Source organism: Mobula birostris, chromosome 8, assembly GCF_030028105.1.
Source record: "Mobula birostris isolate sMobBir1 chromosome 8, sMobBir1.hap1, whole genome shotgun sequence".
In the NCBI taxonomy this organism is placed as follows: domain Eukaryota; kingdom Metazoa; phylum Chordata; class Chondrichthyes; order Myliobatiformes; family Myliobatidae; genus Mobula; species Mobula birostris.
This window is the reverse complement of record NC_092377.1, coordinates 88,115,022-88,137,335: the sequence shown is the minus strand read 5'-3', so window position 1 is coordinate 88,137,335 and position 22,314 is coordinate 88,115,022. Positions and strand designations below refer to the sequence as shown.

Below are 22,314 nucleotides of genomic sequence, written 5' to 3'. Positions count from 1 at the left end.
CTGCCCTAAGTCAATCAGGGATTTCCACTCTTGTCCTTCAAAGTACCTCAGCACTCACATATTTTAATGGGCCTTGGGGTTGCACAGATTATGCACACTTTGCTGATTTGAATCCAGAGTGGCCCATGCCTCCCTCAATTGAAGAAATATTTTTAGAAAAGATCAATGATGAAATGGTATTAGAAGGGATATGGGTTTCTTCTGGTTTAATCAGACTACATTGGGATGAGGTCACCAATTAAAAATCCCATTGTTTGTGTGAATTAAATGTTTGGTGTTTGTGAAAATGTCAATGCTTGAAATATTCACTTAAAAGTACAATATGTCTGTAAGCATTCAGTGTTTGACAGTAAAACTTGGGTAACTCAGCCAGGTTTGTTTCTATGGCCTTTACTGAACAAATCAAGATTTGGAAAAAAGGTTTTCAACATTGTTACTTCATTGTTAATAATTCTGAAATGTGAATACCTCTAATTGCAACCTGTGATTTCTGAATATTAATTTAAAAAGGAGTTAAAATGCTATTGGTAGAGTTAAACTCAATTATACAAATGACCACTGAAATTTGAAAATTTTGACACACCCAGTCCAAAGCATTTGAACTTTTGGTAGCGCAAAAGTATTTTGTGATATTATTGTAAAACATCATTCATTGTTGGGTAATCTGCAAACTATTCCAAAATAAACCACAAAGCTTTAATAATGAAAATCTGCAGGAATAAGATGTGGCAATTCTGCCTGCCATTACTAGATAACTTGTTCTTTGTTCTCTTGAGTTCCGTATGTACAGTTGCATTGTAACATTGCTGCTGTCACACTGTGTTAAGACACCACAAAGTCTAGGGAGTTTAGTCTGCTTGGCCTAAGGGTCAATCAACCCTGAATATGGCTTAAATTGTTGAATGCCTTAATCCTTCCAGTGTTTAGTAGGTGAAAGTTAATTTCAGTACTACTAAAAAATTGGTGTTAGAATGGATAATATTAGGCTCCGATCCTATAGCTTTTGACTTAAAATCTCTGTTTGATTATGAGGAAGAGTGAAATGGAGGTAATTTGCTTGGATCCTCAAAACTTCTAATAAATGCCCAGTAGAGTTGTTAATTGGGGCATTTGGGGTTCAGATAATCATAAAGGAGTGGAAATGAAAATTGGGTTGAGCCTGTTGATACTTGTGGTATTAACTTCAGTCTTTTGTAATGATCAGTTTATGGAGAGCTGTGGAAGACGGGAATGTTTGAGCGGATGACTATCCAAATAGATGAAGACGAACACAGTATTGAGATGCATTTGCCTTACACAGCTAAAACCATGGAAAGGTAAGACTGCAGCTGCCATACACTATGAATGAGTGTACATTTATTGGGTAGATTAGGCTTGCATTGCCTTCTGTGGTTCAACTGAGCGGTTTTAGGTGGCCAATGGAGATGGTGGGGTAAATTTGAGAGAAGTTGTTTCCCTTGACAGGTAAAGGGTGGGGTGAGTATGTGACTTTAAAACTAAATAGCTAAAATCAAGCTAGATTTACAAAGTGAGGTGAAGAACTGAAATTTCTTTGACTTACTAATGAGGCTGAGGGTTGGTTCGCATATACAGCTCCTTGTGTCATCGTCTGTCTTTAATCCTTACACTGTTCCTGAGTTGACTCTGCTTCCATCCATTCTTTCATTATTTCAGACTTAATTATTACAGTGCACTGCCAATTCATCATCCTCACTCTACATTGAGTAAATTTGCAGTCATCCAAAGCTCTGCTGTCTCCTTAATGCCCTGTTCATCTCTCACCCAGTGCTTGCTGACATATTTCAGCTCCCTGGTTAAAAGGTGGCTCAATTTTTTAAAAAATGAAATATTTTGAAATCACTCTTTGTGCCTGCAGAATCGTCCAGTTCTACATTGATGACACTTCAAATATAGTACTTAATCACCTCAGCTGAACTCTGAAGCGCCCTTCTGTAAATCTCTACACTTCCCCAAATTTCTTCTTTAAACTACCTCCATGAAATGGCCTGTCACCTGCCTTATTTATCTCGCTATGTAGCTTGATGTTGAACTTGATTGACAAAGTCTATGTTAACAACTACTTATGTACTCACCTCAATTTAATAAAAAAAATTGTTGCAGGTGCTTAAAAGAAGCATATTTGCACAAAATTTGGAACAAAATATTAAGATGTGTAAGGGAGTGCTTGGTTAGAAAGGTACTTTGACCAAGCAGCTTGGAGCAATGAGAGGCAGAGGCATTTAGGAAAAGAATTTTTGAACTGAAGGAGCAATTGTCAATGGTGGAGCACGAAAAATCAAGAGGCGGAGGCCAGTGTGGGAAGAGCGTGCAAACTTCTGAGAATTATAGGACAGGACAATGCTACAACTGGGAAGTGAATTTTAAAATTGAGGTGTTGTTGAGAGCCAAAGTAGATAATAAATGTTTTGTTTAATTAATCTTGGTTGTTGGCTCCTTTCAAATAATGAACTGAAAATTGCAAATGTTGAAGGTGATAAACTAGGATTTAGCATTGATCTTGAGTTTGATATTGCACCAGTCATTTTGCAAATGATGTTAAGTCTTGTAAAATAGAATTTATTGTCTCCAAATGGGTTGTGCTTATTCCACAACTAGCTAAGGTTTGCCGAATTGGAACAAACTGAGGTTGGTACCAATCATGATAAAGCCTAAGTAGTGCTAAAGCAGCAGGGAGATAACACAGGGTCAAGAAATGGTCTCAAGTTGTGAACTTTGGGCTATTTGCTTCTTTCAGGTTATGATGTCAGCATTTTGCATTTGGCCAGGAAACACACAACAATATACTTCCCCATCAAGAAAGCCTTAAAGCTCTCCGCTTCTTTCTTGACAATACCCAACCAGTTCCCCTCTACTATCACCCTCCTCCGTTTGACAGAACTGGTCCTCACCCTCGATAATTTCTCATTCGGCTCCTCCCACTTATTCCAAACTCAAGGGACACCCATGGGCGCTCGCATGGCCCCAGTATGCCTGTCTTTTCGTTGGCTACGGAACAGTCCATGTTCTCAGTGTACCTTGGTAATGCTCACCAACTCTTTCTGCACTACATTGACAACTGCAATGGTGCTGCTTCATGCACACATGCTGAGCTCATCAATTTCATCAACTTTGCCTCCAACTTCCCCCCTGCCCCTAAATTCACTTGGTCCATTTCTGACACCTCACTCACTTTTCTTGATTTCTCTGTCTCCATCCCTGGATATCTACTGACATCTTCTATAAGCTACCGATTCCCATGGCTATCTTGACTATACCACTTCCCACCCTATCTCATGAAAAAATGCCATTCCCTTTTCACAGTTCTTTCATCTCTGCCGCATCTGTTCCCAGGACGATGTTTTCCCAAATCTCAGAGTTGTCCTTCTTCAAAGAATGGGGTTTTCCTTCCTCCACCATTGATACAGCCCTCACCCACATCTCCTCTGTTTCCAAATGGTCTAATTCTGCTCCTATATCTTGCGTCTTATGGTCTCCCTGACACCTGCACTCACCCTTCTTCATGTTGCCTTAACAGGGTTACAGTTGCTCTTGTCCTTACCGACCATCCCATGAGCATCTGCGCCCAACACGTTTTACCACCCACCCCCACTGTCCACTTCCCACAGGGATCGCTAACTCCATGATTCCCTTGTCCATTTGTCCCTCCCCACTAATTTCTTTCTTATCACGTATCCCTGCAAGAGTCGGAAATGCTACACCTGTCATTCACCTCCTCCCCCACTTCCATTCAGAGGCCAAACAGTCCTTCAAACTGAGGCAACACTCCCACCTGCAAATCTCCTCTACACTGGTGACACCCAATGTAGATTGGGGGACCGCTTTGTCGAGCACCTTCGCTCTGCAAAAAGCAGGATTTCCTGGTGTCCAACCATTATAATTTCAATCCGCGTTCCTATTCCGTCAGTCAGTCCATGGCCTCCTCTTCTGCCATTTTGACACCACTGAAGGTACAACCCCCCCCCCCCCACAACTTATCTCTTTGTCAAATCCCCACTCTGGCCCACCTTACCTCACCCTTGGTGGCCCTCCTCCTTCCCTTTCTCCCATTGACTATTCTCCTGTCTGATTATATTTCTTCTTCTCCAGCCCTTTTCCTTTTCTACCTATCACCTCCCATTTTCTTACTTTATCCTCCCTCGCCAAGCCTCCTGAATTCACCTATTACCTTCTAGCTTGTACTCCTTCCCCTTCCCAACCCCCACCTTATTTTGGCATCTTCCCCCCTCCTTTCCAGTCCTGATGATGGGTTTCGGCCCTAAACATTGATTTCAAGGTTCATATCCATAGGTGCTGCCTGACTTGCTGAGTTCTTAACAGCACAGTTCTAGCACAGCTTGGCATTTATTTTTAAAGAACCTTATTCCCTGTTTAAAACTTAGCAGATTTTATGCCATTACTTTCAGATCAGACAAGACTCCTCTGAATTATTGACATTAAGTGGATGCAAATTTTTAAAAATTCATAAGCATTGGATATTCTATGAAAACATTTTAGTGCCAAAGTATTCTATACAAACATTATTGGGTCAATAGTGGGGTTGGAATTTGGAATTGTGGCTTCATTTACACATCCAGCTGACAATAAAGGCAGTCAATGATTAGAAATGTATGATAGAAATATAGCACAGTGTGACAAAAAGATCTTTTCTCTTTCCAAGTTCTTTTCCTTGACAAGGAATAAATTTGTCATACAATTCAGTCTGTCAAGATGTTCTGTTAAATGTCCGAGAGCCCCTCTCTCAGTTCAAGTCTGAAGGATATTGGCTGTTGGCAGCTCCTTGATAATCAGTAGCATTTTTCATTGAGCGTTGGTCAATTGCTAGACATAAGATAAAACTGCATAAATTGTTTTCAGTGCATTACAATCACTTGTCAACTAAACCACTTTTGAAGACCAGTAATGTAGGGAAATGAGGCACCTGCTTGCCCCCCCAACCCCCCCGAGCTATGGTAAGTTTAGTGCCCTGGTCATCCACTCCAGTGATACTGCTTGAGGGATATTATTTGCCAGAGCAGTGGGAAGAAGTTCTGGAGACCCATTGTCTTCACCTGAGAAAGCAGGTGGAGCCTTTATTTAACCTTCAAAGTTCAGAGTAAATTTATTATCAAAGTTCATATGTGTCAGTATATACAACCCTGAGGTTCATTCTCTTGTGGGCATTCACAGTTAATGCCAGAAACAGAATAGAATCAATGAAAGACTGCCCCCAACTGGATGGACAATTAACGTGAAAAAGAACAGGTTGTGCAAAGACAAAAAGAATAAATAAATAAATATATATCAAGCACATGAGACAAGAGTGAGTCCACAGGTTCTTTGAAATTTCAGTGATGGGGGTGAGAGAAGTTGAGGGAAGTTATCCCCTCTGGTTCAAGAGCTTGGTGGTTGAGGGGTATGAAGGGTTCCTGAACCTGGTGGTGTGAGTCCTGAGGCTCCTGTACCACCCTCCTGATGGCAGCAGTGAGAAGAGAGCGTGTCCTTGGACGGTGGGGGTCCTTGATGGTGGATGTTGCTTTCCTGTAACAGCACTCCTTGTAGATGTGCTCAATGGTGGGGAGGGATTTACCCGTGATGGACTGGGCCGTATCCACTGCTTTTTGTCAGCTTTTCCATTCAAGGGCTTTGGTGTTTCTATACCATGACACAATGCAACCAGTCAATATACTCACCACTACACATCTATAGAAGTCAAAGTTTTAGATGGCATGCCAAGTCTTCGCAAACCTCTAATAAAGTAGAGGCTCTGCCATGCTTTCTCCATAATGCTGGACCCAAGACACATCCTCTGAAATGGTAACACTGAGGAATTTGAAGTTCTGCAATCAATCAGTACTTCAGAGTTGTGACAGCTCAGTCAATGAGTTCAAGTCTCTGGAATGGGCTTAAGAGCACGACCTTCTGAACTGGAGAGCTGTACTGCTGAGCGACTGCTGATAATCGAGAAGCAAGCGAATTAATCCAAAATATAGTAATAATCACAAAGTTTAACTTGAAACTGCTAACTATTATGTTTTGTCTCTATTTGTTGTTTAATTTAAATATTTTGTTTTGAAATGACCATTTCTTTCTGTGTTTTTAACCAGCCAAAAAGATGAGTTAACTATTGTTCCTGTTTTGGTTGGAGCATTGAGTGATTCCAAAGAACAGATGTACGGGGAGCTGTTTAGTAAATACCTTGCAGATCCTCTAAATCTCTTTGTGATTTCATCAGATTTCTGTCACTGGGGTATGTACCTGTTTCAATCACACTCTGATTCTGCTGTTGGAAACATTCAGAGAACAACAACTACTATGTTTAATTCAATCACTAAAGGAAGAAGCCCCCTATCTGTTAACATTTTTGGCTATTTTCTTCCCAACCTTTCTTCTTTGACACAGTTTCACACAGCAGTGCATATACCCAGAGATGCAACGTACATTCATGTATGCATTCACATACACAGTACATTTGTACACCTTTCTCTCTCACACACACACAAACATACAGTGCACTGTTTGAAGTGCACATACACAAGACAATAGCACACATCTGCACACTTACCCATATGCTGATATACACACATGCACGTTGACACACTTGTATTGTCAACCCATACCAACATTGCTACAGGCAGAAATACTCGATACATTGGCATCCACCTTTGGCACTAACATCAGCATATCTGCCTCTATACTGCATACACATGTGCATCCCAACACATTGACAATTCATGAATATATGGCATACTTTCTAGTTACACATTTATATTGTGCTCCTATTTCAAAGGATAGAGACCAGAACAATTGAAAGGTAAATGAACAAAAGGCAATGGTTTGAACAGAATCTGCCCACAGAATGAAGTTGGTGAGGTGGAATGGGGCTCAATTCTGGTCATCTTCAGTTAACTTCTGAAATCTGTTTCCACCAATTGCTTATTCCATTGCACTTATAAACATGGAAGTATAAGAAGTGTTTTATGTATTTGGCTGGGCTGTTTATAAATGTTCAGAGCATGTTAATGGTTTTGTATCATTCACCTTCAAATATCTTAACTAATCTGTCTGTAAAAAGCGGTGATTAAAAATCTTCACTGGAACAAAAGTTTTTTTCAGAGTTTACAAGTGTATAGCTGCCCTTTTCTGATGCTTATTTCTAGGGATTCTACAGAGGTTTTAGTATGAAGGCATGTTGTGAGGAGGCACCGTACATTAGCTTACCTTTTAACCTGCAACTCAGCTACTAAATTATTTTATCTTTAAACGCCAGTGAGCTATAGAGATAGAAATTGGAGGCAGGGAGTTAAATGGTTGAATGGGTTGGGTTTTCATCTTCAGAACTTGGGTTAAAATCCAGTATCCTTGCAGCCACAGATTTAAGGACAGCCCTGTTCCTGGATTAACACTATTTGCCATTCTGACACAAAAGTAATCAAATGCTTTTTGTGGAGAATGGACAGTGCTATGTTTCTGAAAAAGGGGGCATTCTTTCAAGTTAGGGCCAGAGTGTAGGGTGCTTCCCCCAACATCTGACTGATCGGGAAGTGCTTCAGACCATCGGCCGAAGATTGATTGAGAAAGAGTTCCATATGAGCATCTCACCTTGAAAACCAAACATACACATAATGAAAAAAATAGTTCATGCAATTTATAATGTATATGTAATATACATTTAATGGATTTACCGAGAACCACAACACAAATGAATACAGATTCCTTATGTGTAGAATATTAGTTGTCAAAGATTTCACAAGAACCATGCCATTATGCCTAGAACTCTGGATATTCACAGCAGATCAGGTGGCCACTCGGATTACAATACTGCAGTGGTAACAAAATAGTACTGATATGGTTAGAGATGTAATGTTTCTAGCTGGGATGAAGTATGCCCCACCATCTCTATCTTCGATTTTTGACCTTTGTTATTTTTCAGGACAACGTTTCCGATACACGCATTATGATGAGAGTCAAGGGGAGATCTACAGATCAATTCAGCACTTGGATAAAATGGTATGGGAAATGATGGGTTATTTCGAGGAAGTAGATCCCTTTCTGCCTCCCTCTCCCTCCCCCGTGTACTCTGTTCCAGCTTCGTTTGTTTTTAATAAGCTAGCAATACCAATAAACTATACACTAACTTGCCCACAGAATTCTATTCCACTGAGCCCTTGCACAGAATGTGCAACATAAAAAGTCATTTTATCCAACAGGTTTGTGCATTTTTGGGACATGGGCATCGCTGGAGAGGCCAGCATTAATTGTCCAAATCTAATTGCTCTTGAGGTGTTAGTAAGCTCTTGCCTTAAACTTCTGCAATCCCTCTAGTGAAAGTACTTCCACAGTGCTGTTGAGGAGGGAATTCCCAGATCTTCACACAGCCACGGGCTCTTGGTACCGGAGGTGTTGTGTTTGGAGAAGTAGCCTGGGTGGGTAACTGTAGGTAATATACACATTGCCGCCAATGTGTGCCAGTGCTGGAGGGAATGCACATTTTAGATGGTCAGTCTGTGGCAGTCAACCAGTTTTGGTGTTGAGCTTCTTATGAGTTGTTAGAGTTGCATGCAGCCAGGCAAGGAGAATATTCCACCAATCTAGTGCAAGAGTATATCACACTTTCACCTTGGTGTTTCAGCTAACTATAATTTCTGTTGTAGTCCTTGTGCTTATCCATATTTCTCTTTATAAAAAAACCTGCTGTGCTATGTGTCTCAGTTGATCTGTGTAATGGAAAGCTTAGTAGGGCCCCTTATTAAAGAAAAGATGTGCTGGCATTGGACAGGGTCCAGAGGAGATTCACAAGAATGAAAGGGTTAATGTAGAAAATTAGAAACATGGAAAACATACAGCACAATACAGGCCCTTCGGCCCACAAAGCTGTGCTGAACATGTCCCTACCTTAGAACTACCTAGGCTTTACCCAAGGCCCTCTATTTTTCTAAGCTCCATGTAACCATCCAGGAGTCTCTTAAAAGACCCTGTCCTTGCTGCCTCCACCACCGCTGCTGGCAGCCCATTCCACGTACTCACCACTCTCTGCGTAAAAAAACTTACCCTGACATCTCGTCTGTACCTACTTCCAAGCACCTTAAAACTATGCAACACACACAAAATGCTGGTGGAACGCAGCAGGCCAGACAGCATCCAGAGGAAGAAGCACAGTCAACGTTTGGGGCCGAGACCCTTCATCAGGACTAACTGAAAGAAGAGATGGTAAGAGATTTGAAAATGGGAGGGGGAGATCTGAAATGATAGGAGAAGGCAGGAGCGGGAGGGTTGAGGCTAAGAGCTGGAAAGTTGATTGGCAAAAGGGATACAGAGCTGGAGAAGGGGGAGGATCATGGGAGGCCTAGGGAGAAAGAAAGGGGGAGGGGAGTGCCAGAGGAAGATGGAGAGCAGGCAAGGAGTTATAGTGAGAGGGAGAGAGAGAAAAAAAGGGAAAAGATTAAATAAATAAATAAATAAATAAATAAGGGACGGGGTAAGAACAGGAGGAGGGGCATTAACGGAAGTTAGAGAAGTCAATGTTCATGAAATCAGGTTGGAGGCTAAACCTGATGGCATGAACATTGACTTCTCTAACTTCCGTTAATGCCCCTCCTCCCTTTCTTACTGAATCCCTTATTTATTTACTATTTTTTTCCTTTATTTTCTCTCTCTATGTCCCTCTCACAGTTACTCCTTGCCTGCTCCCCATCTTCCTCTGGGGCTCCCCTGCCCCTTTCTTTCTCCCTAGGCCTCCTGTCCCATCATCCTCTCCCTTCTCCAGCCTTGTGTCCCTTTTGCCAATCAACTTTCCAGCTCTTAGCTCCATCCCTCCCCCTCCTGTCTTCTCCTATCATTTCAGATCTCCCCCTCCCCCTCCCACTTATAAATCTCCTACTATCTCTTCTTTCAGTTAGTCCTGACGAAGGGTCTCAGCCCAAAACAACGACTGGGCTTCTTCCTATGGTTGCTGTTTGGCCTGCTGCGTTCCACCAGCATTTTGTGTGTGTTGCTTGAATTTCCGGCACCTGCAGATTTCCTGGTGTTTGCAACCTTAAGACTATGCTCTCTCATGCTAGCAATTTCAACCCTGGGGAAAAGCCTCTGACTATCCACATGATCAATGCCTCTCATTATCTTGTTCACCTCTATCAAGTCACCTCTCATCCTCCGTTGCTCCAAGGAGAAAAGACCAAGTTCACTCAACCTATTTTCATAAGGTATGCTCCCCAATCCAGGCAACATCCTTGTAAATCTCCCCTGCATCCTTTCTATGGTTTCCACATCCTTCCTATAGTGAGGTGACCAGAATTGAGCACAGTACTCCAAGTGGGGTCTGACCAGGGTCCTATATAGCTGCAACATTACCTCTCAGCTCTTAAAGTCAATCCCCCGATTGGTGAAGGCCTATGCACCGTATGCCTTCTTAACCACAGAGTCAACCTGCGCAGCTGCTTTAAGTGTCCTTTGGACTCGGACCCCAAGTTCCCTCTGATCCTCCACACTGCCAAGAATCTTACCATTAATACTACATTCTGCCATCATATTTGACCTACCAAAATGAACCACCTCACACTTACAAACGCAAACAACAGGAATTCTGCAGCTGCTGGAAATTCAAGCAACACATAAAAGTTGCTGGTGAACGCAGCTGACGAAGGGTCTCGGCCTGAAACGTCGACTGCACCTTTTCCTAGAGATGCTGCCTGGCCTGCTGCGTTCACCAGCAACTTTTATGTGTGTCACCTCACACTTATCTGGGTTGAACTCCATCTGCCACTTCTCAGTCCAGTTTTGCATCCTATCAATGTCCCATTGTAACCTTTGACAGTCCTCCACACTATCCACAACACCCCTAACCTTTGTGTCATCAGCAAATTTACTAACCCATCCCTCCACTTCCTCATCCAGGTTATTTATAAAAATCACAATGAGTAGGGGCACCAGAACACATCCCTGAGGCACACCACTGGTCACCAGCCTCCATGCAGAGTATGTCCCATCTATGACCACTCTTTGTGGGCAAACCAGTTCTGGATCCACAACGTAAGGTCCCTTTGGATCCCATGCCTCCTTACTTTCTCAATAAGCCTGCCATGGGGTACCTTATCAAATGCCTTGCTATAATCCAGATACACTACATCTACAGCTCTGCCTTCATCAACGTGCTTAGCCACATCCTCAAAAAATTCAGTCAGGCTCGTAAGGCACAACCTGCCTTTGACAAAGCCATGCTCACTATTCCTAATCATATTATGCCTCTCCAAATGTTCATAAATCCTGCCTCTCAGGATCCTTTCCATCAACTTACCAACCACTGAAGTAAGACTCACTGGCCTATAATTTCCTGGGCTATCCCTACTCCCTTTTTTGAATAAGGGAACAACATCCGCGACCCTCTAATCCTCCGGAACCTCTTCTGACCTCATTGATGAGGCAAAGATCATTGCCAGAGGCTTAGCAATCTCCTCCCTCGCTTCCCACAGTAGCCTGGGGTACGTCCCATCCAGTCCCGGTGATTTATCCAACTTGATGCTTTCCAAAAGTTCCAGAACATCCTCTTTCTTAATATCTACATTCTCAAGCTTTTCAGTTCATTGCAAGTCATCCCTACAATAGTCAAGATCTTTTTCCGCAGTGAATACTGAAGCAAAGTACTCATTAAGTACCTCTGCTGTCTCCTCCTATTCCATACACACTTTTCCACTGCCACACTTGATTGGTCCTATTCTCTCATGTCTTATCCTCTTGCTCTTCACATACTTGTAGAATGCCTTGGGGTTTTCCTTAATCTTGTTCCACCAAGGCCTTCTCATGGCCCCTTCTGGCTCTCCTAATTTCACTCTTAAGCTCCTTCCTGCTAGCCTTATAATCTTCTAGATTCTTATCATTACCTAGTTTTTTGAACCTTTCATAAGCTCTTCTTTTCTTCTTGACTAGATTCACAACAGCCTTTGTGCACCACCATCCTTTCCATGTCTCATTGGAACATGCCTACTCAGACCCCACACAAATATCCCCTGAACATTTGCCACATTTCTTTGGTACATTTCCCTGAGAACATCTGTTTCCAATTTATGCTTCCAAGTTCCTGCCTGATAGCCTCATAGTTCCCCTTACTCCAATTAAAAGTTTCCCTAACTTGTCTGTTCCTATCCCTCTCCAATGCTAAGGTAAAGGAGATATAATTGTGATCACTATCGACAAAATCCCCTCCTACTGAGAGACCCGACACCTGACCAGGTTCATTTCCCAATACCAGATCAAGTACAGCCTCTCCTCTTGTAGGCTTATCTACATATTGTATTAAGAAACCTTCCTGAACACACTTAACAAACTCCACCCCATCTAAACCCCTCACTCTAGGGAAATACCAATCAATATCTGGGAAATTGAAATCTCCAACCACAACAACCCTGTTATTATTACTCCTTTTCAGAATCTGTCTCCCTATCTGCTCCTCAATGTCCCTGTTACTATTGGGTGGTCTATAAAAAAACACCCAGTAGAGTTATTGACCCCCTTCCTATTCCTAACTTTCACCCACAGAGAATCCGTTAACAACCCCTCCATGACTTCCTCCTTTTCTGCAGCTGTGACGCTATCTCTGATCAAGTGCCACACCCCCACCTCTTTTGCCTCCCTCCCTATCCTTTCTGAAACATCTAAAGCCTGTCTCTTGAAGTAACCTTTCCTGCCCCTGCACCATCCAAGTCTCTGTAATGGCCACAATATCATAGCTCCAAGTGCTGATCCATGCTTTAAGCTCATCTGCTTTATTCATGATACTCCTCATATTAAAATAGACACATCTGAAACAATCACATTGAGCACGTTCCTTCTGTATCACCTGCCTATCCTCCCTTTCGCACTGTCTCCAAACTTTCTCTATTTGTGAGCCAACCTCCCTTTCCTCCATCACTTCAGTTCGGTTCCCACCCCCCAGCAATTCTAGTTTAAATTCTCCCCAATAGCCTTAGCATGGTTCCCCTCGGATTCAAGTGCAACCTGTCCTTTTTGTACAGGTCACACCTGCCCCAGAAGAGGTCCCAATAATCCAGAAATCTGAATCCCTGCCCCCTGCTCCAATCCCTCTGCCACGCATTTATCCTCCACCTCAATCTATTCCTATCCTCACTGTCACATGGATGAGGAGCATTTGATGGCTCTTGGCCTGTACTCACTGGAGTTTAGACGAATGGGGGGAGAGGGATAGATATCATTAAAAGTTATTAAGTATTGAAAGGCCTGGCTAGCGTGGACCTGAAGAGGGTGTTCACTATAGTGGGGGGATTCTTAGATCAGAGGGCACAGCCTCAGAATAGAGAGGTGTCCATTTAGAACGGAAATTTGGAGGAAATTCTTTAGCCAGAGGATGGCGAATCTGGGGAATTCATTGTCACAAATGGCTGTGGAGGCCAAGTCATTAGGTATATTTAAGGCAGAGGTTGATAGGTTCTTGATTAGTCAAGGCATAAAGGGATATGGGCAGAAGGCAGGAAATTGGGGCTGAGAGGGAAAATGGATCTGCCGTGATAAAATGTAGCAGACTTAATGGGCCAAATAGCCTACTTCTGCTCCTATTATGAACCAGGCGAGATTTCCACAGACTGTTTGCCTTTTGATAAACTATATGATTGAAGTACATGAAGTTTAATTACAGTTGAAGAGTGAGAATACTCTACTTTCCCTCAACCAGGAAAAATGACTTAATCCATTTGTGTTTGGGCACTAATGGACTCCTATTATTGCCTTCAGTTGGATGTTATTTCTGGGTGTCTCTCCTCACCATTTAATATTTCTCTTCTGCAAGCAAACGTTACATTGGAAAGCTACTTGCATGTCGGATGTCATTTTCAGCAGTTTCAACCCTAGGCTCTGGAATTTGTCCCCCAAAACCTTTCTATCTCCTTTTAGATGTTCCTTTTGGACCAAGCCTTTGGATGTGTTTCTTTTCATGTCTGTGCATCAAATAATACAGTACTGTGTTGAAGTCTTAGGCAGGCACTCACACACAGCTAGGGTACCTAACTTTCACACAGTACTATATTTATCAATGTGGTGCAGAGAGCGAGTTTGTAAATTTGGCGGAAGCAAAGGATTTTGGGAATGGTGAGGGTGGAGTGCCCCAGGAGGGGTGTGGTACATGAGGCAGAGAAGAAGTGCCGGGGGTGGGGTGGAGGGGTTCGGTGGTGCGCACGCAGACACACCCAGCCCTGAGACACCAGGCAAGGTCTTTTGATTCCAAACAATTGGTTTATTGATCATTACACAATGTCTCTGTGGTGCTTCTCGCTCTCTGCCCTCTCCCTTCCCCTTTTCCCAACCGTGACTCCCCTCTCCCTGCCCCTTCCTGCTCTGTCCACAATAGAGACTCATATCAGATCACAAGAGGGTCATCATCACTCACTTATGTCGTGAAATTTGTTTTTTTTTTCGTGTCAGCAGTATAGTGCAATTTTTAAAATTATTACAGTTTCGTGCAAAAGCCTCGGGCACCCGAACTATCTATCTAAATATATATATATATAAAAACTGTGTGTGTGTGCCTAAGACTTTTGCACAGTACTTTGTCTATTAATGTGGCTCAGGATATTTTACTATGTTTACTGTGCCATACAAACACAGGCTGCGATGCAAATTCTGTCAATTACATGCACAGATTTTTTTCTTGTGAGTGGTTTCAGTAACTTGATGCCTTTTCTAAATGACCTGCCAGTTTCAAACACAGTACATATCTTTAACCCTTATTCCTGTTAAATCCTTGTCTACTTTTCAGTGGTAGCTGAGGTCCCATTTCTTGACATGTTTTCTGTGAAATGGACAGTTGTCGGAGCTTTGAGTTGATGCAAGCTTGAACATATTACTAACGAGCTTTAGGCTTACTTATAAATAGAACGCAGCAACGATTGGCAGTTGGAAGTGAGAAATGTGTGTAGATCGTGTGCCTGCATAGATTGAGCAAGATTTGGTAGCTGGGAAGGCAATGAGTGAGAGAATGTATAACAGGATTTGTTGAAGAGAACTGGCTCAAAGGAAAATGGGGATTAATTAATTTCTATTCAAGAGGCAATAGAGGGAAATATGATAACTGACAAGGATAACTTTATGTGGATAATTAGGGGAAGAAATTTATTGAAGCAATTACGTATGTTAAGATGTTCATCAATTCATCGTACTGAACTTTGGCCTTTCCTCAAGCCCTGATGACTCGAAGCAATAGTGCTTCAGATGTATGGAAGTTGGATGGAGGATTGGCTGGCCGAGTTAAATTATATAATTCAAAAGTATATAAGTCCAGCAGTCCCCTGGCTATCGCAGCCATCACTGATTATTCATTTTGTTTTGCACTATTTAGTTTTATAGTAATTTTATGCCTACTCCCATCAACCTACACAAGAACCATGGCCCTCCATACCTCTATCTACGTACCTATCCAAACTTCTCTTAAACCTTGAAATCAAGTGATTCTGATTAAAGTTACCAGGTGTGATATCACATTGAACAGTGAAGAGAAGGGCACTGAGGAGAGTGGTAGAATAAAGGGATCTGGGAATACAGGTCCATAATTCCTTGAAGGTGGCATCACAGGTAAATAGGGTCAAAAAGAAAGCTTTTGGCACATTGGCCTTCATAAATCAATGTCTTCTTCGGCTGTCCATCAATCTTGATGTTGACTGAGGCCTGGGCAAGGTTGTCTGGAAGACCAGCAGTTGCCTATGCTGCAAGTCTCCCCTCTCCACGCCACTGATGTTGTCCAAGGGAAGGGCACTAGGACCCATACAGCCAGGCACTGGTGTCATCGCAGAGCAATGTGTGGTTAAGTGTCTTGCTCAAGGACACAACATGCTGCCTCAGCTGAGCCTCAAACTAGCGACCTTCAGATCATTTGACTGAAGCCTTAACCACTTGGCCATGTGCCAACACATAAATCAATGTATTGAGTACAGGGGATGAGATATTATGTTGAAGTTGTATAAGATGTTGGTGAGGCCAAATTTGGAGTATGGTGTGCAATTTTGGTCACCTACCTACAGGAAAGATGTAAACAAGGTTGAAAGAATACAGAGAAACTTCAAGAATTTTGTCGGGTCTGGAGGACCAGAGTTATAAGGAAAGATTGAAAAGATTAGGACAGTATTCCGTAGAATCTTGAAGATTGAGAGGAGATTTGATATATACAAAATTATGAGGGATATAGATAGAGTAACTACAAGCAGGCTTTTTCCACTGAGGTTGGGTGGGACTACAACCAGGTCATGGGTTAAGAGTGAAAGATAAAAAGTTTAAGGGGAACATGAGGGGAAACCTCTTCACTCGGTGTCGTGAGAGTGTGGAATGAGCTGCTACCACAAGTGGTGCTTGCAAGCTCGATTTCAAGGTTTAAGAGAAGTTTGGATAAGTACATAGATAGTAGAGGTATGGAGGCCCATGGTTCTTACATAGGTTGATGGGAGTAGGCAGTTTAAATGGTTTTAGCATGGACATAATGGGCCAAAGGGCCTGTTTCTGTGCTGTACTTCTCTATGACTATCAGCCAAAATTCTATACAGTAACAGGAATTGAAGATGAGTCATAGCTCCACTGAGCAGTAACATGAAGATGAAGTGAAACCCATTCTGGCCCATTTCCTAGTGCCATTGTAGAGTTCTGGCAGATAGTACATCAAGCCTAGTTTGCTATTTAGCCTTCCCTGCCAGTGCAGACATGTATTCATGAAAAGCGCAGACATTTATAATCTCAGTATAAGATGTAGTACAAATGTAATTTTCCCAACATAATCATTGGTTGCCTTTAACGTTTTGAGTTTGCCTTTGTTTTAAAAATGGGAAAAGTTTGTGTTTCAATAGAGATCTGAAAAATAAAATCAGAATGCAACTGAGAGGCAGGAACAGACTAACATTCTGAGAAAAGTCAACCTATTATTTACCTCTCTGACAGCAGCTGATTGCTGCATTTCTGGGCTTTACTAGCTTCTGTGCCTTTTATACTTGCATTTTGTGTGTTAATCTGTACACGATTAGTCATTGTACCTTGGACAGAAGTGATCTATTACACACGGGAAGAGATGATGTTGAAAGGCAACAAGATTTGTGGAGTATCTGTAATGTGGACAGTATTACATTGGAATCACTGAATGGATTACTTTGTAGTAAACCATATCACTTAATCTGTTTTATTTCAGGGTATGGATATTATAGAGCAACTAGATGCTGTATCATTTAACAACTATTTGAAGAAATACCACAACACTATCTGTGGTCGCCACCCGATTGGCGTTCTGCTCAATGTAAGTTAAAAGTATCCAAGTTTGTTGTTTTTTTAACCTATTCACCCTCTGTACTGTTATGTCCCTTGCTCTTTAAATGCATTCTATTACCGTACATAATTACTCATATCAGAGCTATATGACATTTGGTAGCAGGTGCCAAATACCCTCCAGTAATACGTGCTGGAGGGAGAAGGAGCATTAATTGTTTTGGGAAGGGAGAATCTTGACTAAAAGAAGTCCAGCATTTTCTTGGAAAAGCATTCAAAATCAGCTTTTAGGGTATGAGCCATACGCATTTTAGAGTTTCCATTATGTTTCAACAAGTAGCCCTCTCTCAGACAGGGAACAAGCTAGAGATTCCAGTCTCTTAGAACAGGGGTCCCCAACCTTTTTTGCACTGCGGACCAGTTTAATATTGACAATAATCTTGCGGACCGGCTGATCCGGGGGCGGGGGGGGGGGGGGGAGGGAGGGTTGTCAACGGACAAGAGTAGCAGTCAAATACGTTGAGCTTACCCCGAGAGAAAGACTACAATAACCATGAAGCCTTGCACAGGCACCAGTGTGCATGCGTGACCAGCGAATGCATGTATGTGCTGATTTTTCTCTACAAATCATTTTTGGCGATTCTATTTGAGAGGGGGTGTTAATCAATACCGGAATATAGGTGATAGGTGGCTAATACACTCAATTTCATTTCTAAAAGGGTTTATCTAATGAATTTAACATTAAACACACCGCATATTTTCCTCGCATGAATATAGTGATAAGTCAATTATCAGGGGAGGACAGGGGAGCTTGAAGTAAGTGTTGAACAAACTTCCAGTAGAAGTGGTAGAGGCAGGTTCCATGTTATCATTTAAAGAAAAATTGGATAGGTATATGGACGGGAAAGGAATAGAGGATTATGGGCTGAGTGCAGGTCGGTGGGACGAGGTGAGAGTAGCGTTCGGCACAGACTAGAAGGGGCGAGATGGCCAGTTTCCGTGCTGTGAATGTTGTATGGTTATATAAGTCACTTATAATTCAATAGCATCATTTTAAGTAACGTTTGGATATTAAACACACAGCACATATTTTCCCTGTATGAACATGTAAAATCATTGCAACACAACCAATATCGCTGAATCAGTGGGAGCCCTGGGTTTGTTTCCCTGCAACAAGACGGTCCTATCGAGGGGTGATGGGAGACAGCGATACTCGAAGGAGGTTTCTTATGACCAGTCTATTCTGCAATTTAGTTTTCGTTGCATTCATTGCAGAGATATGTTGGACATGGAAGCAACGTTTTCAATGCTTTCGTGGCTATCTCAGGATATTTAGCCTTGACTTTAATCCAGAATGCCAGCAGAGATGTTATGTCAAACATACTTTTCAGCCCGCCGTCATTTGGAAGCTCGAGGAGTTGATCTCCTTCCCACGCTGACATGGATGACACGTGGGTAATGACCTTGCGTGCGTTCAAGCTTAACAATGGGCGTGACAGGGAACGAGGGAAGGTGCAGCTGACTCATATTGCCAAATCATATCGTTTCCTCGCGGCCCAGTAGCTCCTGCTTTGCGGCCCGGTGGTTGGGGACCACTGTCTTAGAACAGACCATATATAAATGTGAAAAATTACTTCCTTGCATACATGGAAAGAGTTCTCGATAAAATTCAAAATCATGTTCCCGTGTATGAGGAGAAAGTGTACCCTTATTTGCTAGGAGTGTACTGTGACAGCTGATCATTGTCAAAACCTCCAGCAGTCACGCACAACTTCCTTCCCCTTCCTTTCAATTCCTATCAGAGTAGGTGGCACTACTAAGACATTAAGAACTGTTCCTTTTTCTCCTTCAGGCAGTGACGGAATTGAGGAAGAGTGGGATGAACATGGCTTTCTCGTTTCTGAACTACGCTCAATCAAGTCAATGCAAAAACTGGGAAGATAGTTCCGTTAGCTATGCTGCGGGTACTCTGATGGTCCACTGAATCACTGCTACTCAGGAAAGCCACTTCACTCTCCGTCTCCTGATCCCAGCCTCCCTTCAAAAACATACACATCCATCATTTGGAGCTATCGGATGTTGAACATTTGAACTCTTCTTCCCCGAAGTGTAGTCCCTCATAGTTTTGATTGACATATGCTCTGTTTTTTTCCCCTCCTTTTTAGACTGGTGAGGTGCAGGAAGACATTAACTAGCATTTAAGTTGGCCAGTGCTGGCAGTATAAAACAATAGATGTGTACTTGCTTACAGATAGTTTGGCAGGATGTGGGTGAGAGTGTACCATTTATATCCAAATCAGTCGCATTATAATCTCATACCATAGTTACTCAAGTATAAGCTGCAGTGCAAACAGCTGCTGCCAACATTGTATAAGGTTTTTTTTTGTTTAGTTGCTAATAAAGGGCTACACACAATAAAATGGTCTTATGATTTAGATTTCCTGCTATCTGATGTGTAATCTGAATTGTCACTAACTGTAGTGTTTTTATTACCTATTTCTAAAAACAATTAAAGTTTATTCTTGATTATTTTTCTTACTTTTGACATACTTTTAACAGTTTCAAATTTTACCTAGACTTTTCTTCAAGCAGGAAGTGCCCAAGCATTCCCCTGGTGATATAAGCAGTTTCTCCCTTTTCTTTTCCAGTGGGTTAGCTCAGTAAACAAAACTGTTACTGCCTGGTGCAAAGCAGTCTTAGCCAGGCAGGAAATGAAGCACTCTATATGAAACAAAACATGCTAGCTAGCCAGAAACTCAATTACTGAACAATCACAACAAATCCATTTACTTGCCCTTTCTCCTGAAACACTGTCAGGTGCTCTGTCCTTTGTTGTAGCCCCAGCCCATCTTGGCTGTTATCCTGATCCTCCGAGTTAAGAAGAAAATACCTTTTTGAGGGTCTGGGTCCTTCTGGGGCATGCTCAGACAGCAGGGGAAGGCAGAGAAAAGAGTGAGAAGTAAACCTGGATATCAGATTCTGTGTGACAATGATGTTGAAAAAGACAGAAATCAGTGAAAACATGAGTGAAAAGGGGCAATGACAGGAAGTAGCAAAAAACCCTCAACAGTATGGAGTTTGTGGTTCTTTCAGAAGGAAAGTTGTGGAATTCAGATACTTCCAGAAAAGCAGTTGAGAATTGATTTTTTTTTTAAATGTAAAAATTGAAATAGCTAACTTTGCAAAGCCAAGGGTCTTGTTGGTTTGATGTTGAAATGTATAGTGGTAGGAATAATGTCTACTACAGTTCAATCTGTTCCCCAATGCCTTTTACTCATTTAAATAGTTTGCCGTTATCTGTAAACATTACACGCAACATTTGGGTTATTGTAACCCCGATTAACACTGACTTCAGTAATTGACTTACTCCAAAATATTATCCCACAATTCTCACTAATTTGACCAATGTGTACAGATAAATTATTTTAGATTTATTTACAAAGGAAACTATATACAAATGTAGAAAAGCATGGCAAACTACAAGCCAGTGTATACAAGAATTAACTCTAAATACCCAGCAAGTAAACTTTTCTCCATTGACATGATTTCCTGTGGACCAACTCCCTTGTCTTTCAGAATGAGGTTTAAAACATTCATTCAGAGAAGCTACTACCCTGGTGGAAGAGAACAATACAGAAGCAAAGTGCTACAAATGCTAGAAATCTTAAATAAGAAACGCGGGGAACATTCAACAAATCAGGTAGTATCTCTGCTCAAAGAGTCCAATTAACATTTAAGGTTCATGACCTGACCTGCTGAGTACACATAGCATTTTATGTTTGTACTTTAGAGTTCAGCTGAACCTTGCTTCTGGATCCTTGAGTATACAAGAGCTGAAAACTACGTGTGGCTTCATTTATTGACCTTGGACCAAGAAACTTGTTCTGCTGTGTTAAGCAATTTACTATGAGTCTGGAGTTGTCCAATGTAGTCAATAAGCATGGAAGGCTGAGTTCCTTCCCGAAGGATATTAATGAAGCAAGTTATTTATTTATTTAGAGATACATTGTGGTAACAGGTCCTTCTGGCCCAACGAGCCCGTGCCACCCAATTACACCAATGTGACCAATTAACCTACTAACCCATACGTTTTTGGAATGAGGGGGGAAACTGGAGCACCCAGGGGAAGCCGATGTGGTCACAGGGAGAATGTACAAACTCCTTTCTGAGAGCAGCGGAATTGGACCCACGTTGCTGGCGTAGTATCGTTACACTAACCGCTACACTACATGCTGCCCTTAAAAGGTCTTTCAAAATAAAGTCTGTAAGACCAGAGTTGCTGTATGCAACACACATCAAAGTTGCTGGTGAACGCAGCAGGCCAGGCAGCATCTCTAGGAAGAGGTACAGTCAATGTTTCAGGCCGAGACCCTTCGTCAGGACTAACTGAAAGAAGAGATGGTAAGAGATTTGAAAGTGGGAGGGGGGAGGGGGAGATCCAAAATGATAGAAGACAGGAGGGGGAGGGATGGAGCCAAGAGCTGGACAGGTGATTGGCAAAGGGGATATGAGAGGATCATGGGACAGAAGGCCCAGGGAGAAGGAAAAGGGGGAGGGGGGGAACCCAGAGGATGGGCAAGGGGTATAGTCAGAGGGAGAAAAAGGAGAGAGAGAAAGAATGAGTGTATATAAATAAATAATGGATGGTGTACGAGGGGGAGGGGGGAGGGGGGAGGTTGGGGGCATTAGCGGAAGTTAGAGAAGTCAATGTTCATGCCATCAGGTTGGAGGTTACCCGGATGGAATATAAGGTGTAGTTCCTCCAGCCTGAGTGTGGCTTCAGCTTTACAGTAGAGGAGGCTGTGGATAGACATATCAGAATGGGAATGGGATGTGGAATTAAAATGTGTGGCCACTGGGAGATTCTGCTTTCTCTGGCGGACAGAGCGTAGGTGTTCAGCAAAACGATCTCCCAGTCTGCGTCGGGTCTCGCCAATATATAGAAGGCCACATCGGGAGCACCGGACGCAGTATATCACCCCAGCCGACTCACAGGTGAAGTGTCACCTCACCTGGAAGGATTGTCTGGGGCCCTGAATGGTGGTAAGGGAGAAAGTGCAAGGGCATGTGTAGCAC

At 42.3% G+C, this 22,314-nt stretch overlaps 1 protein-coding gene across 1 annotated transcript in view; it reads left to right on the top strand.

Annotated features, from left to right (window-relative positions):
- The window catches only part of memo1 (mediator of cell motility 1), a 75,111-nt gene extending 55,341 nt beyond the window's left edge, over window positions 1-19,770 (top strand). Inside the window, exons 5-9 of the mRNA XM_072265598.1 lie at window positions 1,205-1,316; window positions 6,105-6,247; window positions 7,931-8,007; window positions 17,165-17,269; window positions 19,091-19,770. Of these exons, the coding sequence (XP_072121699.1) occupies window positions 1,205-1,316; window positions 6,105-6,247; window positions 7,931-8,007; window positions 17,165-17,269; window positions 19,091-19,222 (569 nt within the window). The 3' untranslated portion in view covers window positions 19,223-19,770. The remainder of the gene's footprint in view (window positions 1-1,204; window positions 1,317-6,104; window positions 6,248-7,930; window positions 8,008-17,164; window positions 17,270-19,090) is intronic.
- The last annotated feature ends 2,544 nt before the right edge of the window (window positions 19,771-22,314 follow it).